This window comes from Lactuca sativa, chromosome 6 (genome assembly GCF_002870075.4).
Source record: "Lactuca sativa cultivar Salinas chromosome 6, Lsat_Salinas_v11, whole genome shotgun sequence".
Classification (NCBI taxonomy): Eukaryota; Viridiplantae; Streptophyta; class Magnoliopsida; order Asterales; family Asteraceae; genus Lactuca; species Lactuca sativa.
Window position 1 is genome coordinate 149361911 of NC_056628.2, and position 15439 is coordinate 149377349.

Consider the following 15439-nt stretch of genomic DNA (forward strand, 5'->3'; position numbering starts at 1 on the left):
CTTGATCGCAATGCATCCACCCATGTTTCCGGAATACGATGATTTTGGGATTGTACTCTGATGACTGTTTTATTATGTTACATTTTAAATGTATGATTAAAAGATAATTGGTGTTTTGGTTGAATTAAAAATGAAAATTTTACCTCATAATTTTTGAGATGTTATAGACCTAGTTCCCGAGTTTTAGCAAAGAAAGGAAGAGAAATAAAAGGAAAAAAAATTGTATTTTGTGTACCCGAGTTGGAGATAATGAGAGGAAAATTAAACATTTTGTTATTTCTCTCTGAATCCTTCCAAATCAGAAGGAAAGTTAGGAGGAAACACGATCCTTACATATTCTTCTATTTCCTTCCTTTAATGAAATTTTAGAACACCATTTTTTTTAACTTTCTTCCCATTTTTACTCATTTTCTTTCTTTTCCCTCATTAAGGGCGTGTTTGACAAAATTAGCTGGTAGCAAGTAGCTTGTAGCGTTTTGTTAAACGCTATATGAAGTAACATTTGGATTTGGAGCGTTTTATTTAAACTAAACGCTTGAAGTTTATAGTGACAAACGATGTTTTCTGTTTAAAATGGAACGTTTTGTCAAACGCTAAAAGCTCTTAAATGCTTTGTGCTGAACACGTCCTAAGTTAAACTTGGGAACTGAGTGTTAATAAAATTTTATTTTAAGAAACTATTTATTCAAAATAAAATTTGAAATTTTATGTTTATAATTAAATATAAAAAATATTTATCACAAACCAAGTTTTATATTAAATAATCGGTCGCTTTATTTATTATATGTTTATAATATAAATTCAGAAACAATATTTCTAAAACTATGTTTCATAAAAATTGTACTCCTAAAAGTATGTTCATTAAAAAATGAAGAAATAATATGTTTATTTTTTTTTTATTACTATTATATAATAAAAATAAAAGCAAAAATTGAAAGCAAGACGCTCGAAAGTGCCGTTGATAGTTGATAATACAAAGCATCATTGTTGATGATGTTTCAGGTCAAGACAAAAACCAAACTCAACGGCTATACTTTCGCTCTCTCACTTCACCACCGATCGACATTTTCCCCGGAATCATAAATCCGACGAAACTCTCGCACAATCATTTGAACCCTAAAACCAAGTCACACCACCTCACCTCCGATGCATTTCTATTTTTGGTAACCACTTCATCAACAGATCACGTCTCAACTCATCATCATCAACATCGATATAAGCTCATCACTTTCTTCAAATTGACCTTTGGTTCTTCCCAACCAGGTTAGAATCCACGAAAATTGTTTAAAAAAAAGTTTCATCTTTTAGAAACACGCTCCATTTCTTGATTGTCCCCCTTCGTGTCGCCGATCTCTTCGCTTTTTACCACTTGATTTCTATTACAAGAGATATTGTTGATCTTATTTAAATTCTCACAGCTGAATCGTCTTTTGGAGTTAATCGAGTAAAATGCCCTTTGATACGAGGCTCTTTTGGGGGTCCTTCTGTTGAAAGGGCATTAGGGTTTTGGTTCTTATCTTGTGTTTCTGTTTCTGAACAAAGTAATTACTTTTGTTTGTTGAAACCTTTTGATTCTTTAGGGTTCGTTTGTTGTTGTTGTTGTAAGTGTAATACATGTTCTATTTGATTGAGATGTGACGAATATTGTTGTAAAAAAAGAAGATAGTGAAGAGGAAGAAGAAGAAGCCAAAAGTTTAACACTTTGTGTGATCGGATTGCTACAATGTCAGCTGTTGATGTTGCTTTGAGTCCTATCCACATAGAATCCGGTTTCATTCATAACCGGAACAAATCCATTGTCATATACCTAACTGTCGCTGATTCTGTGATTCCCATGTGTATTCTGGAATCCGATTCCATTGCTTCAGTAAAACTCAGGATTCAAACATGTAAAGGGTTTCTAGTGAAGAAACAGAAGCTAGTTTTCGAAGGAAAAGAATTATCAAGAAACAACACTCTTCTTACAGACTACGGTGTTTCAAGTGGTGATGTTCTTCATTTAATTCTCAGGGTCTCTAACCTTCTTGTAATCACAGTTGAAACCGCTTTCAGAAAAGAATTCAAATTCCAAGTTGAAAGGTTTAGAAACATAAGGCATCTGAAACAGAAGATATCAGAACAAGCAAAAGGGTTTCCATTTGTTAACATTGATGATCAAGAAATCTTGTGTAATGGTGAAAAGCTTGATGATCAAAGACTCATTGATGACATTTGCAAGAATCAAGATGCTGTTGTTCATTTGGTTGTTCAGAAACCTCAAGAATCTCAACCTAGAAAAGATCTCAGAAACAAAAAGATTCAAAACAAATCACTTTTGCAGCCTATTATCATCAATCCTGATTTGAAAATTCCACCTGTCATATGGGACATGTTACATTCAGCATCAGAAGGTTTAAAAAAAATAAAAAAACCGATTAGGTCATCAGAGGGGACAGGTGGCGCGTATTTTATGCAACACCCATCAGGGAAAAAACACGTTGCTATTTTCAAACCCATAGATGAAGAACCAATGGCTGTTAACAACCCTCAAGGGCTACCTCCATCAACAAATGGTGAAGGACTAAAGAGGGGGACTAAGGTAGGCGAAGGTGCACTGAGGGAAGTTGCAGCCTACATCCTTGACCATCCGTTGACCGGACCTCGGTCAACAAAAATGGAGATGGGTTTTTCGGGTGTGCCCCCAACAATCATGGTAAAGTGTTTGAATGAAGAGTTTAATCATCCACAAGGGTATGATGGTGGTGAAAAGAATATCAAGATTGGATCTTTGCAGATGTTTGTTAAGAATTGTGGTAGTTGTGAGGATTTGGGGCCTCGGGATTTTCCAGTGGAAGAGGTTCATAAGATCACGGTGTTTGATTTGAGAACCGCAAATGCCGATAGGCATGCGGGAAATATTTTGATGAACCGCGAAAGTGATCGGATTGTGTTGATTCCTATCGATCATGGATACTGCTTGCCCGAGAATGTAAGTCTCTTTATCTGCAAATCCAGTACAATCTGTTTTGTCCTGTCCTGTCATGTCCTAATTTATATTAGAGCATTAGAGCAGTACAACCTGTTCTGTTCTGTCATGTCATGTCTTGTCCAGTCTAACTTGCATTTGTTGTTTGTTTTACAGTTCGAAGATTGCACGTTTGATTGGCTCTATTGGCCACAAGCGCGCGAACCCTACTCACAAAAATCACTTGACTACATAAACTCGCTAGATGCAGAGCAAGACATAGCACTTTTAAGCTCATATGGGTGGGACCTTTCACTCGAGTGTGCACGTACCTTTCGCATCTCCACCATGCTTCTAAAAAAAGGTGCAAAAAAAGGGCTCTCCCCCTTCACCATAGGCAAAATCATGTGTAGAGAAACATTAAACAAAGAATCCATGATTGAAAAGATTGTTGAAAAAGCCCATGATTCCATGATCACAGGAATGAGTGAGGTTGTGTTTCTTGAAACTGTCTCTAAGATCATGGATTCTGAGCTTGAGAATGTGTGTGTTTAAGGCTCGTATAGGATTTGAGTAATTTGTTGGGTTTTAGTTTTTTTTTTTTTTTTTTTTTTTATGAAGTATTTGCTTTGAATTTCTGTTGAGGTGATTGACGGAAGTTTGGAGTGATACGAATAAAAGTGTGATCAAGATCAGCAATGGTGTTTTTTAGATCTTGTTGCTGAATTTGGGTTTGTAGTTGAATGATTTGTATTTTGTAGTTATGTAACAAAGCTTTTGTTGCTTATGATAATTGATGTGTTAAAAAACATGTAAATTTGAGTTTGTTTTTATTTTTTTTCCTTTCAAATTTAACATCGAAGGGTTTTTAAAGCTTAAATCTGGTTAAAGGAAGATTCCCCAACCCCACCACGAGTGTGACTGATGACCACCGCTACCTCCACCTTCCTCCTCCGCGCAGTTCGAGCTCCGTTTGGCCCCACTTGCTCTCTTTTCTCTTTTCAGCTTTTGACAATTTTGCCCAAGGGAAGTCAGTAATAATTATTGTGCTCCCTTGTGCCAGACAATTATAGCTCTGATTTATAATTTATTAAATATATTTAATTTTTTTATTAGATATATAAAAAAATATAAAATTTTACAGATTAAAATTAAATTTAAAATAAACTGTTAATTCTTTGCTGATATTTAACTAATTTCATATCAATATTAATAATTTTTTATAAGAAGATAAAAAATAATTATATATGTGAATTTCTCATTTTAAAATTTTCTTGATTTATATGTAAAAACTATATATTAAAGATACATATTTCAACTCATTGCATGAGAAAAAGTAAAAGCATGCGAAATAGTAGAAGTTTTATTGCTCTTTTTTGAAAAACAGAGCCCTCTTTGACCCAACACCCGAATGGGAGGCCGGAAAAATCTATCGCCGCCGCCGTCCGGCAGGACAAATCTAGCTTCATGCATCGTGGCCACCATCTTCTTAATCTTCATAACAATCATCATCCTCATCATTTTCTTCACCTTATTCAAGCCCAAAACCCCCGCTATCGCCGTCACCGCCGTCCAACTTCCATCTTTCTCCACCACCAACACCACCGTCACCTTCACCATCTCCCACTACATCGCCGTCAACAACCCGAACCGCGGCGTTTTCACACACTATGACAGCTCTCTACAACTCCTCTACGCCGGAAACCAGGTGGGGTTCATGTTTGTTCCCTCCGGCAAGATTGAAGCCCGTCGTACGCAGTACATGGCTGCCACATTTTCCGTCAAGTCTTTTCCGTTATTGTCGGTGATTAACCGTCAGCCGGAGGGGATGAACGGGTTACGGATTGGACCCAGTTTGGAGATAGAAACTAAAATGGAGATGCCGGGTCGGGTCAGGGTTTTGCACTTCTTTACACACCATGTGGAAGCTACAGCTGAGTGTAAAGTCGTTATCGCCATTAATGGTGGATCTGTTTTAGGTTTTCGCTGCTAGTTTTGTAATAACTGTGTGTTGGATGTATTTTGAAGCTCATTTTCTCTGCAATTGTAATATTTTTCTTTTTATAAATCAATGCAATTGTATAAAAGGTTTAGATTGTTTTAGCACATGTAGTTTGAAAATTTTAAAAACATAAAAACTTAAACTTTTGCCTCTAAATGGCTTAATTTGGTAAATGGTGTGAACGTGTCGATCAATATTATCAATTTTGGTTCGAAGATGGAGATGAAAAACTCACCCAAAAAGAACTCAAGAACTCTAACGAAGATGATGTGGAAAATATATGAAAACCATGCTTTTCTAATTAAACTCCAGCGACTTTTGTTGGAAATGTGTAGATCTGCATATTTATTATCCACTTATTTTTTTTTATTTTTTATTCTAACATCTTAATGTTTCATATTTTTATTAAAAGCAAATTAAATAGCAAGATGCTACAAAAACAAAACATTGAATGGGTTTTTAAGCCAACAGGTCTAATAATATTCACTTTTATGTTGATACATTGCTAGTTCATTCGTGTGTTAATCGAATTCCAAAGCTAGAAGTTTGAGCAATTATCATATCGAAGGCCATAACAGCCAAAATCGGAGCTTGTGGTTATTTTTTTTTTCTTGTCATGCCAAAATATCTAACTTGTTAAATTCGTCAACACTAGTAAACATAACAAAAGTTGATCACATATAAATTCACAAGTCTCTTAAGATTGGAGTTAGTTCGTAATCTTTTGTTAGGTTGATTAGTTATGTTATAAAATTCACATGTACTTTGAAACTATGAAAATGTTTCTTTAAATTAATTAACTTGAAAATTACATAATCACAGTCCATCAGAAAACCATCCATGATCATATTCAAATATCATAGGGTTGTTTTCCGGTGAACTTGACTTCAATCGGACTAACATTCTTTCCGATTGACCTCATGTTCTGACCCACCCCCTGCCGGCCGGCGTTAACTTTTTCCGGGTACACTCCATCTTTGGGGTGCAAATATTGAACTTCCCCATTCGGAAACACCCTGTAAAACTGGTATTTAATCTTGTATTTTGACCTCAATCTTGTCCCAAGAGCCAAACACTGTTCTTTTCTCGCTAATTTCAACAGATTCGGTCCTTCCCTCATGATGGCGGCGCCGCCGGTGGGCATTTCGAAGATCTGTTCTTTTGGCGATTCCCATGTGATGACGTAGAACTCCTCCACCTGAGCTTTTCTGAGCAGGCCGCCGGTGCTTCCGGCGAAGATTGGAGATGGGGTGTTGGGGTCGAGTTCAGGTGGGGTGAATCCCACCGGAGCTTCTTTGGTGGGGACTTCCCCTGCCGCCGCGGCCTTGATGGTGGTGAATCGGGTGGTGGGTTTGGTTGGTTTGACGGTGGTGAAGGAGGTGAGTTGTGATTGTTTCCATGGAGAGGTTTGAGTGGGGATTGTAGGTGCGAAAAAGGAAGCTTGGGTAGCCATGGCCATCGGTGGTGGTGGGTGATTTGAATCAAGAAGACGAAGAATTTTGTGAAGTTGGGTGGCGATGGTGGTGGGTTTTAGATGTAGGTGGTACCGGTGGTGGATGTTTTTGGTAAGTGTTATTGGATAAGAAGATTTTCTGATAGCCAATGAGAGAGTAGTTTCTGATCCACCCTCATATCTTCTTCTATTGCCACGTGTAAATACAATTCTATCCAAACAAAAATCCACTTAGAAAATACCACTTTCAAGAATATTTTAAGGTCTAATTTGTTGTGTTACGTAATATATAATTCCTTTTGTGTACATGGTAAAAATCCAACAAAGCAAAAAAAAAAAAATGTAATTTTCTATTCCATTTAAAGATCCTTTGTTCAATCAAAAGAAGTAAAAATCCAACTAAACCTATTCTGTCATATCATACTCTATTTGTTGTGTATCGGATCAATTCAAAGAAATAGAGGAAAAAGGGAAAGAAATATATAGAAGCAGGATATTGTTATATATATGTAATGAAATGTAATATGTCTCTTCTTCCATTGCTACATAAACACCAGATCTCATCATATACAAGAAGCCGACTCTATATGTAAAAAGTAAAAAGATCCCCATACAGTTTTTTTTTTTTTTTTTAAAATAATAATAATAATAATAACTAAATACTATTGACTTGTTTATTTGTTTTTAACTTTCGTCGTTAGCCTACCTAACACCTTCTATCAAGAAGACAAAAAGGAAACCAGGTAAACATCACTTGTATTATACTCCTATTATATCGCTGACTTTGCAAATTTCCAATTTTACCCCTTTGATTATTTGTTCTGATACCCATAAGGGTTCTTGCTGGCCCAGTTCCATTGGTCTCTGCACATCTCCTCTATCCCATTTTCTGCCCTACATTACACACACACACACACACACAAAAAGAACGATTTAATACAGAAGTTCATAATTACAAATTTACCCTCGGTTGCCATTAGGCATTTTCTCAAATATTTTTTATTTAATAACAAGAGTCTTTCGTTCTGCTTATATTGATGTATTTTTAAACATCTAACAAATAAAAGAATGCTTACGAAAATGAAAATACTGAAAAATAATATAAAACTCACTTCCAGTTTAATTCACGCTCTGCCTTTGCTGTTGAAGCATATACAACCTCAGCATCACCAGGCCTTCGTTCAGCTATTATTAGAGGAATTTCCTGTAACACGAAAAATAAAACCTTATAAAAATGGACTATTTTTTTTTTTAATTTCTTTTTATAAAATCTGAAAAAAAAAATCAAAATGACTATATACCTTTCCTGAAGCCTTTTCAAACGCTGCAACCATCTCCAAAACAGAAGTTCCTTTACCCGTTCCCAAATTATAAACCTCACAACCTAAAATATATATAATCACATTATCAATAAAACATTCAAGATTCTTAAAATATATTAAAAAAATAATAATAGAAAAAGCGACACAATTCACAAACCTATTTTTGGATCAGAGAGTTTCCTCAATGCAGCCATATGCCCATTTGCTAAATCCGCAACATGAATATAATCACGTACCTGAAAATTCATATTAAAGAAAAAAATATATTCATTTTCCAAACTAAATTAAAATTTTAAAAGAAAAAAAAAAAAAAAAAAAAACATACCCCTGTTCCATCTTTGGTTAAATAATCAGTTCCAAATATTTTCAATGCAGGAATTCTTCCAACAGCAACTTGTTGAACAAAAGGCATAAGATTATTTGGTGTCCCAAGAGGATCTTCACCAATATAACCACTTGGGTGGGCCCCCACCGGATTAAAATACCTCAACATTATCATTTTCCACCCACAATCCGATGCATATATATCACGAAATATATCCTCAATCATCAGCTGTTCATAAAACACATTCAAATCATCAAAAAAAACAAAATCATTTTTCATAAAAAAAAAAAAAAAAAAAAAATTATACCTTGGTTCTTCCATACGGGTTGGCTGCAGATAAGGGAAAATCTTCTGTGCATGGCACCTCCTTTGGCCAACCATAAACAGTAGCTGATGAAGAGAATACAATCTGAAAATTTTATAAACATGTTATTTATTTGTATAAAATATTAATAATAGAATGTTAAAAAGATTAATAATACCTTTTTGCATCCATGGGTATTCATGACTTCTAATAGAGTTAAAGTGCCAACAACATTGTTGTCATAATACATCAATGGCTTTTCAACACTTTCTCCTACAGCTTTTAGTCCAGCAAAATGTATAACTGCATCAAATCTGTTTAAAATCTTTGGTTAATTAAAAATTTTGAAGTTTCATGAGAGTTTTTATGATGAGATTTAAAAGGTGTTGTGAGTTTACTTTGTGGAAGCAAAAAGCTTCTCTAATGCAGGCTTGTTCCTGATGTCCATCTGCAAGAGAAAAAAAAAAGAAGAAGAAAATAAGAAAAAGACACTAGCAATAAAATTGTTTGAACAAAATATGAAAGTGGGATTTTTTTTTTTATTTTTTTTTTGTTTGTTTGTATGAAATGGGTGGTTGAAAGTTAAAACAGTTTGTCATTCTAAATTTGAAAGATTAAGAATGATGAAAAAGGAAAGATCGAAAAGTTAGCCCTCCAATAAAATTGGAAATCCTACCAACTTCCATTACTGTTCCATCAATCAATTTCCAATTGAAACATAAAGTCACATCACTTGATAAAGATTCATCCAATAAAACTACTTAAAAGCAATTCAACTACTAGAAACCCAAATTCAGGGATCCAAATCAACTGGAAACTGATAAAAATGAAATCGAATTTAGAACCGAGAAGAAGCTTCAAGAAATCAGAAACAATGGCGAAATTGAAAGGGTCTCAAAAAAATTGTTTAGTTAAACCCCAATTTCGAAAATCAAGCAGTGAATATAAAAAACACTTCGATTGACCAACTGATCTTAATTGCTCAAAGCCTCTAACAATTTGTTAAAAATGTAAGTAAATTAAAAGGGGGAAAAAGAAGAACATTAACCTGATGAAAAACTAGGTTAGCGGCATGATCACCAGCGAGTTCTTGGACTCGATTGATAGCGATTTGTGATGAGTTGTCAAGATTATCAATCACCACGGTCTTGTAACCACCTAACAGCAGCTGTAACACGGTGTGACTACCAATGTAGCCGGCACCACCGGTGACCAATACACAATGCGGTGGCGCCATTGTAATCGTTGACAAATTGAACGTATCAAAACCAAACCGCGATCAAATCGGAATCCGATTGAACCGCAGGCGACTGAATCTACACGAATCACGCTCTTTTTCTGTGTGTATGCATATACATGTATCTACAAAAGAATGAGATTTTTGTTATGTACAGTTTATATGGGGGATCTGCGGAAGGGAAGAGAGAATATTGGTGTGTGGTTTTGACAGATGGGAGAATTGAATGGGACAATTGTTTGGGTGTTCCATATATACATATACATGTGGTGGGGTGGTAACTGATTGAGTGGGGACAGAACAGATTGTTTAAAGTAGGGTTTTGATTAGTGTAAATTTGGCAATCCCAATTCCAATTGGGGGAAACACGAAATTTGGGGAAGATCAACTTCTTTGCGGGAATTGGTTGAAATCTTTTGAGCTGTAACCAATTTTTTTCAACTTCATGTGCCTTACATAATGGGAAAGAAAAGATAAAGTTTGGTGGAATACAACACACTTTTCCTTCTATCTTTTATTCTTTTTAAAGAAAATGTTAATATAATCAATATAAAATACAAATATACAATGTGTTTTATCACTTGTATCCAAACATTTTTACAAAAAGTGATCTATTACTATTTTGAAAGTTCAATATTATCCGTTTTCGATAAAATATTATATTTTTTTTTTGTGTTTTGATTGTATTTATTTTTCATTTTCTATGCTTTTTTTTGTTGAATTTTAATGAAAATATAAATTATTTTTTTCAAAATTCCAGATTTATTCATCGAATTTCGAACATTTTCTTGAATTCCATAATAGTTTATTTTCCATTGTGTCTGTATCTAGAATGTTACAAAAAAATATGTTTAATTTGACATAAGACAAAATTACAAAAATGGTCATTGTGGTTGGCAAAATTTGTGTTTTGGTCCAAAAAAGTTTGGCGGTGCGTCAGTGGTCTAATTTCGGATAATTTGTGTGGTTTTGGTCCGTATGGTTGGTATTTTTGTGTGGTTTTGGTCCATACCCCACCTGAAATGACTAATATGCCCTTATATATTTCATTTTTAATTTGTTTTGTTTAATTATTATTTTATTTAAAAAAAAAAGACGCCTCCACATACAGCCCACCCAACGCAATTCTCTCTCTCTCTCTCTCTCTCTCTCTCTCTCTCTCTCTCTCTCTCTCTCTCTCTCTCTCTCTCTCTCAACACATACATAAACATAAAAGCACAATCTGAAAACCACCATCGTCTTATCACTTACAGCCACTAATGAAAATTTCCAACCATTCCTCCAATTCACCACATCTGATGTCCCAAACTTGATGTTTCCTGAAACCCTAAATTGCCCACTATGAGATCATGACACTAGGGGGTGACAATTTATGACACGACACGACAAAAATACACGACACGAAACGAAATTATGACGAAACTAAAATTTGAATTCGTGTTTGTGTTAGCTATAAAAAACACGATGTCATGTCGTGTTGTGTTCGTGTTCAAAATTCGACACGAAATTGACACGATTTAGCAGTTCTTTATCGTGTTATATTTGATAAATTATTCATTAAATAAACTAGTTTTTAGTAGATGTTATATTTGTCGTGTCGCGTCGTGTTTGTCTTTTTTACTTCATTCGTTTTCGTGTTATTTAAAAAAAACACGACATCGTGTTGTGTCGTGTTCGTGTTACAAAAAACCTTGTCGTGTCAGACAGAAACACGAAACGATAGCACGATTTGCCACCCGTACATGACACCATTCACAAATTTAGGCTCAAATCAGTTAAAATATGTTTATGGAATCAAAGAATCAAGTGAAAGCTTCAACTGAAGAACACTAAAGCCACCGTCATCGACTACCCAAAACAACGGGACTATCACCACCATCGATCATTGTCTCCTTTCCCATAGTTGCTCGATTTCTACACCGTTGTTTGATTTCAGATTGAATTAAGAGGGGAATGCCAATCTCGGCTTGAAATCGACTTCTTATCCTCTTATTCCCATCTTGTTCGAAAGAATCAGAAGCTGATCTGGGACAAGGACATTGGGGAAGTAGAACCCTAGCCCTCTACTCTCTTTTTATCTGATGGATGTGCCTCCACCATCGACCTCATATGTTCCCTTCAAGCCACCTTCTGCAACATCGGCCATTCGAAAACAAAATCGACATCAAACCACATCCACCACATACAACAATTTTGTGGTTCAAGACCGCCGCCAGAGAAGATTGATCTGTGGTTCAACATCCATTGTCTTCTTTAAATCCGTAGAATTTCTAACGATTCAAGTCTTAGTGAATGATGAGAAGATGTTAGAGATCTACGAAGCTTTTGGGTTGATTTTTACAACGAGATTTTGGAGGGAGATGCATATGGTAGGGTTTTATAGAAAAAAATACGACAAGTGGTGGTTTGGTGGTCGGTGGTGAATAGTTCTCAGATTAAGGAATAAGAGGTGGGGGTGGGGGAGATGGAGGTGGTTGGCAGCGAATGGTGGTGGCGAATGGCGATCATGGCAGGAGGAGAGAGAAAGAAAGATTGTGTTTGTTCTTAATAGGATGGTGGAGAACAACGATGGTGGCAGGATGATGGTGGTGGTAAATGGCAATGATGACATGCGGTTGGTGGAGTTGAACAGTGATGGTAGTAGGCGGATCGCGGTGGTGAAAGATGATGGTGAGATATGTTGGGTGTTCTTGAGAGGGTGGTGTATAGTAGGTGTTCTTAGGGGGGGGGAGAGAGAGAGAGAGAGAGAGAGAGAGAGAGAGAGAGAGAATTTTAATATCTTTAATCATTTAAAAACATTAGTCTAAATTAAAAAAATAAATATATATATATTTTTAAAGGGTATAATAGTCATTTTAAGTACATAGGGACCAAACACACTAAAAAGATCCAAAATTATACCAATGGTGCACCACCAAACTTTTTTGAATCAAAACCATATAATTTTGTCAACCATATAGACCATTTTTGTAATTTTGTCTTGACATAAAGTTAGTTCAAAAATAAATATTCCAAAAGCTCATATTTTTCCTCTTTAAAAAACATGTTCTTTTTATTAAGTCATCTATTCATAATGGTACAAGTTTGGACTAGCTCACGTGGCTAACATGGAGATTTTGATCTAACTACGAACTAAGAGGCCATGGGTTTAATTCCAAACAAATGAGATATATATTTATTTGCCTTTTAAAAAAATCTATTTATAACTGTAATTTTTTAATATCCCAAAATATAATTTAATATGCGACTAAGTTGGTATTTTTTAGAACAATTAACCCACAAACACATGTTTAATAATTTTAGTTTTTTTTCCTAGAATATGTCTGGAATCTGGAATACAAAATGTTGAACAGAATGTACTTTTTGTTAGAAAATATATTTTTAATTTGACGTAAATAGGGGTGTTGATCGGGATATTTTTTCGGGTTTTGGGTAATTCGAGTTTTTCATGTTAAAAAAAATACTCGTTACTCGACCAAAATTAAATTCGAGTTTGGGTAATTCGGGTAATGGGTTGGGTTTGGGTAATTCAGGTATTACCCGAAATATATAATTTTTTTAATGACACCTAAAAATAAATTTAATGAAATAAATATGTGGTGTTCTATTAGTCTTGTTTATATAAACAAACGAGACATAACACAACGTTACACAAACTTTGAACATTGAGATTTTTCAGTCAATAATACCTGAGATATTACATAATCTTTTAACAGCTTAATCTAATCTAATAAGATGTTAAAAAACAAATACTTAAAGATCTTAGTTTAAAAGTTTAAAATGTTTAAGATAATTGTAGTCATAAGTTTTTCCATTTCTGAAGTTTCGTGAAGATAATAAGTTTGTTAGTTGCAAAAAAAAAACTATAATCTACAAAATAGTTAAGTTTTAAAGAACATGGCGAAATATCAACAATTGCTTTTAATATTGTTAGTGTCATAATGTCATAATAAAACAAATTCATCATTTACATTAATAGGAGTAATAGTTATTTAAGTGTGATGAATACTTGCTTTTGAGTACAAACTCTACAAAAGAGAAAAAATAATAATTCGGGTAATTTATGTATACCCAAAACCCAACAAACGTACCCTATACCCAACCTGGAAAAAAATCGAGTTACCCGAATGCCCGAAAAAAATTAACCTGATACTAGATTAATCCGACCCGATTTACCCGATACCCGAAAATTTCAGTCGGATAATTCGGGTATCAAGTATTTTCGGTAGGGCTAGACGTAAAGTTAGTCCGGAATAGAATAAAAGTCATTTTCCCAAAAAATAAAAATATAAAATTGGTTTTTTATTAAGTCCTTCATTCATAATAGACCTTTTTGTTTATATCCCATGATGTAATTTAATATGTCGTTAAGATAGTGTTTTAGGACTCTTTCAAGAAAAAAAATAGTGTTTTATGGTGTTCGGAGTCAAACGCAAAAGCCTCTAGATGGGGGAGGTGTGTGTGGTACCATGAAATATGTGGGATGAATGATTTTGGTAACTTGGTCTTCTATCGTATATCCGCTTGTAAATGTGCATTAGAACTTGTATTGAAAGGTGTGAGTTAGGAGGTATTGATTTTCATGTATTGTAAGTTGAGAGGTAGAAATAAGAGGTGAAAGAAATATTGATGTGACACGTAGATGACATGGTGGGTCGAAACGGGATGGATTCTCTCGTTTCCATCCTTAGAATAGTTAACCCACACACACGTTTAATCATATACTTCTAAACTTAACCATTTGGAAAAGAGTATATTTCAAACACCCGATATCATTAGACCAATGACCATTTGATACTAAGACAATGTGTTAATTAATTAATTCGGTTGATGATAGATCAATACATGCAAATAAATATTCCTAGTATTAGACATTTATATATATACATACTAACAACCAAGATTTTGTTAAATATAGACAAAATTGCAAAAATGGTCTCTATGGTGGTCAATTTTATGTACTTTTGGTCCAAAACGAAATGTTGGTGCACCACTGGTCCAAAATTGAATATTTCTATTGTTTTTGGTCCTTATCAATGTAACGCCTCGATTCTCAGGTATTGTTTAAATATGAATTTCTTTGATTTTTAGGTCTACTCGACGAGTTGGTTGTCCTACTCGCCGATTAGCAGCGGGTTGGGGACGCGTATTTAGTGGCCTACTCGTCGAGTACATGAAGGGACTCGACGAGTAGGAGCTGGCAGATGAAACCCTAAATCCCGGGGTTTTGCACCTTATTTAAAGAAGCATAAGCCTCCTTTGGCCTCTTTTCAGTCCTTTGAGAGCTTAGAAAACCCTAATTCGTATGGTGTTTCATTCTTGTGTGTCTAAAGCTTTGGAGAGGAGATCTTTCGAGAAGAAGAGCTTGGAGGACAAAAGGCTAGGGGCAAGGAAGTGTGGGAAATCAGAAATCTACCTCATATAGCATCATTTGGAGGTATAAAGTCGTCACCTTTACTTCATTTTCCCTTTAAACCTCTTTTGGTTGAGATTTAGGGTTTTTATGGTTTGGTTGAGATGATAATGTGGGATATGAGCTAGATCTGAAGTTGTAGCTTCAGATCTGGACCCTTCTTGGGTTCTAGAGTCATAAAGCTCCGAATTTGGTCATATATGAAGCCTCTTTGAGCATGAAACCCCATTGTGAGCTTGGATTTGACATTAAGAGCCTTTGTAGCTATGCATGCACGTAAAGTTTGCAACTTTACGTGAAAAGCATGCCTTAGAAGCTTGGATCTGTAATTTGGAGCCACTGCAGGGCTTAAAAGAGTCTGTATGGCTTAAGGACTGAAGGAACTCGGCGAGTCACATGAAGATGAGCCTGGACCCGACAAGTTGGATGAACAACTCGG

At 35.1% G+C, this 15439-nt stretch overlaps 4 protein-coding genes across 4 annotated transcripts; 2 read left to right on the forward strand and 2 right to left on the reverse strand.

The window, feature by feature from the left end:
* The first annotated feature begins 949 nt into the window (after nt 1–949).
* On the forward strand, nt 950–3755 carry LOC111898765 (phosphatidylinositol 4-kinase gamma 2). Its single transcript, XM_023894642.3, has 2 exons — nt 950–2968; nt 3122–3755. The coding sequence occupies exons 1-2, from the start codon at nt 1724–1726 to the stop codon at nt 3497–3499; spliced, it is 1623 nt and encodes a 540-aa protein (XP_023750410.1). The 5' UTR covers nt 950–1723; the 3' UTR covers nt 3500–3755.
* A 440-nt stretch (nt 3756–4195) lies between these two features.
* On the forward strand, nt 4196–5037 carry LOC111898768 (uncharacterized). Its single transcript, XM_023894645.3, has one exon. It carries the CDS (start codon nt 4356–4358, stop codon nt 4935–4937), a length of 582 nt encoding a protein of 193 aa, XP_023750413.1. The 5' UTR covers nt 4196–4355; the 3' UTR covers nt 4938–5037.
* Nucleotides 5038–5718: 681 nt separating this feature from the next.
* Nucleotides 5719–6522, reverse strand: LOC111898767 (photosystem I reaction center subunit II, chloroplastic). The gene has a single exon (XM_023894644.3). It carries the CDS (start codon nt 6403–6405, stop codon nt 5797–5799), a length of 609 nt encoding a protein of 202 aa, XP_023750412.1. The 5' UTR covers nt 6406–6522; the 3' UTR covers nt 5719–5796.
* Nucleotides 6523–6880: 358 nt separating this feature from the next.
* Nucleotides 6881–10013, reverse strand: LOC111898766 (UDP-glucose 4-epimerase GEPI48). The gene is made up of 9 exons (XM_023894643.3): nt 9399–10013; nt 8749–8798; nt 8529–8664; nt 8354–8455; nt 8047–8274; nt 7879–7957; nt 7701–7783; nt 7512–7603; nt 6881–7293 (listed from the first exon to the last, which is right to left on the reverse strand). Exons 1-9 carry the CDS (start codon nt 9585–9587, stop codon nt 7212–7214), a joined length of 1041 nt encoding a protein of 346 aa, XP_023750411.1. The 5' UTR covers nt 9588–10013; the 3' UTR covers nt 6881–7211.
* Between the last annotated feature and the right edge of the window lie 5426 nt (nt 10014–15439).

What these genes read in the sequence shown, in the direction of transcription:
- LOC111898765 (XM_023894642.3), top strand. Translation starts at nt 1,724, where the DNA reads ATGTCAGCTGTTGATGTTGCTTTGAGTCCTATCCACATAGAATCCGGT. An exon ending in GATACTGCTTGCCCGAGAAT is followed by an intron (nt 2,969 to 3,121) that starts GTAAGTCTCTTT and finishes TTTGTTTTACAG; the next exon opens with TTCGAAGATTGCACGTTTGA.
- LOC111898768 (XM_023894645.3), top strand. Translation starts at nt 4,356, where the DNA reads ATGGGAGGCCGGAAAAATCTATCGCCGCCGCCGTCCGGCAGGACAAAT.
- LOC111898767 (XM_023894644.3), bottom strand. Translation starts at nt 6,405, where the DNA reads ATGGCCATGGCTACCCAAGCTTCCTTTTTCGCACCTACAATCCCCACT.
- LOC111898766 (XM_023894643.3), bottom strand. Translation starts at nt 9,587, where the DNA reads ATGGCGCCACCGCATTGTGTATTGGTCACCGGTGGTGCCGGCTACATT. An exon ending in AAGCTTTTTGCTTCCACAAA is followed by an intron (nt 8,665 to 8,748) that starts GTAAACTCACAA and finishes GATTTTAAACAG; the next exon opens with ATTTGATGCAGTTATACATT. An exon ending in ACTCTCTGATCCAAAAATAG is followed by an intron (nt 7,784 to 7,878) that starts GTTTGTGAATTG and finishes TATATATTTTAG; the next exon opens with GTTGTGAGGTTTATAATTTG.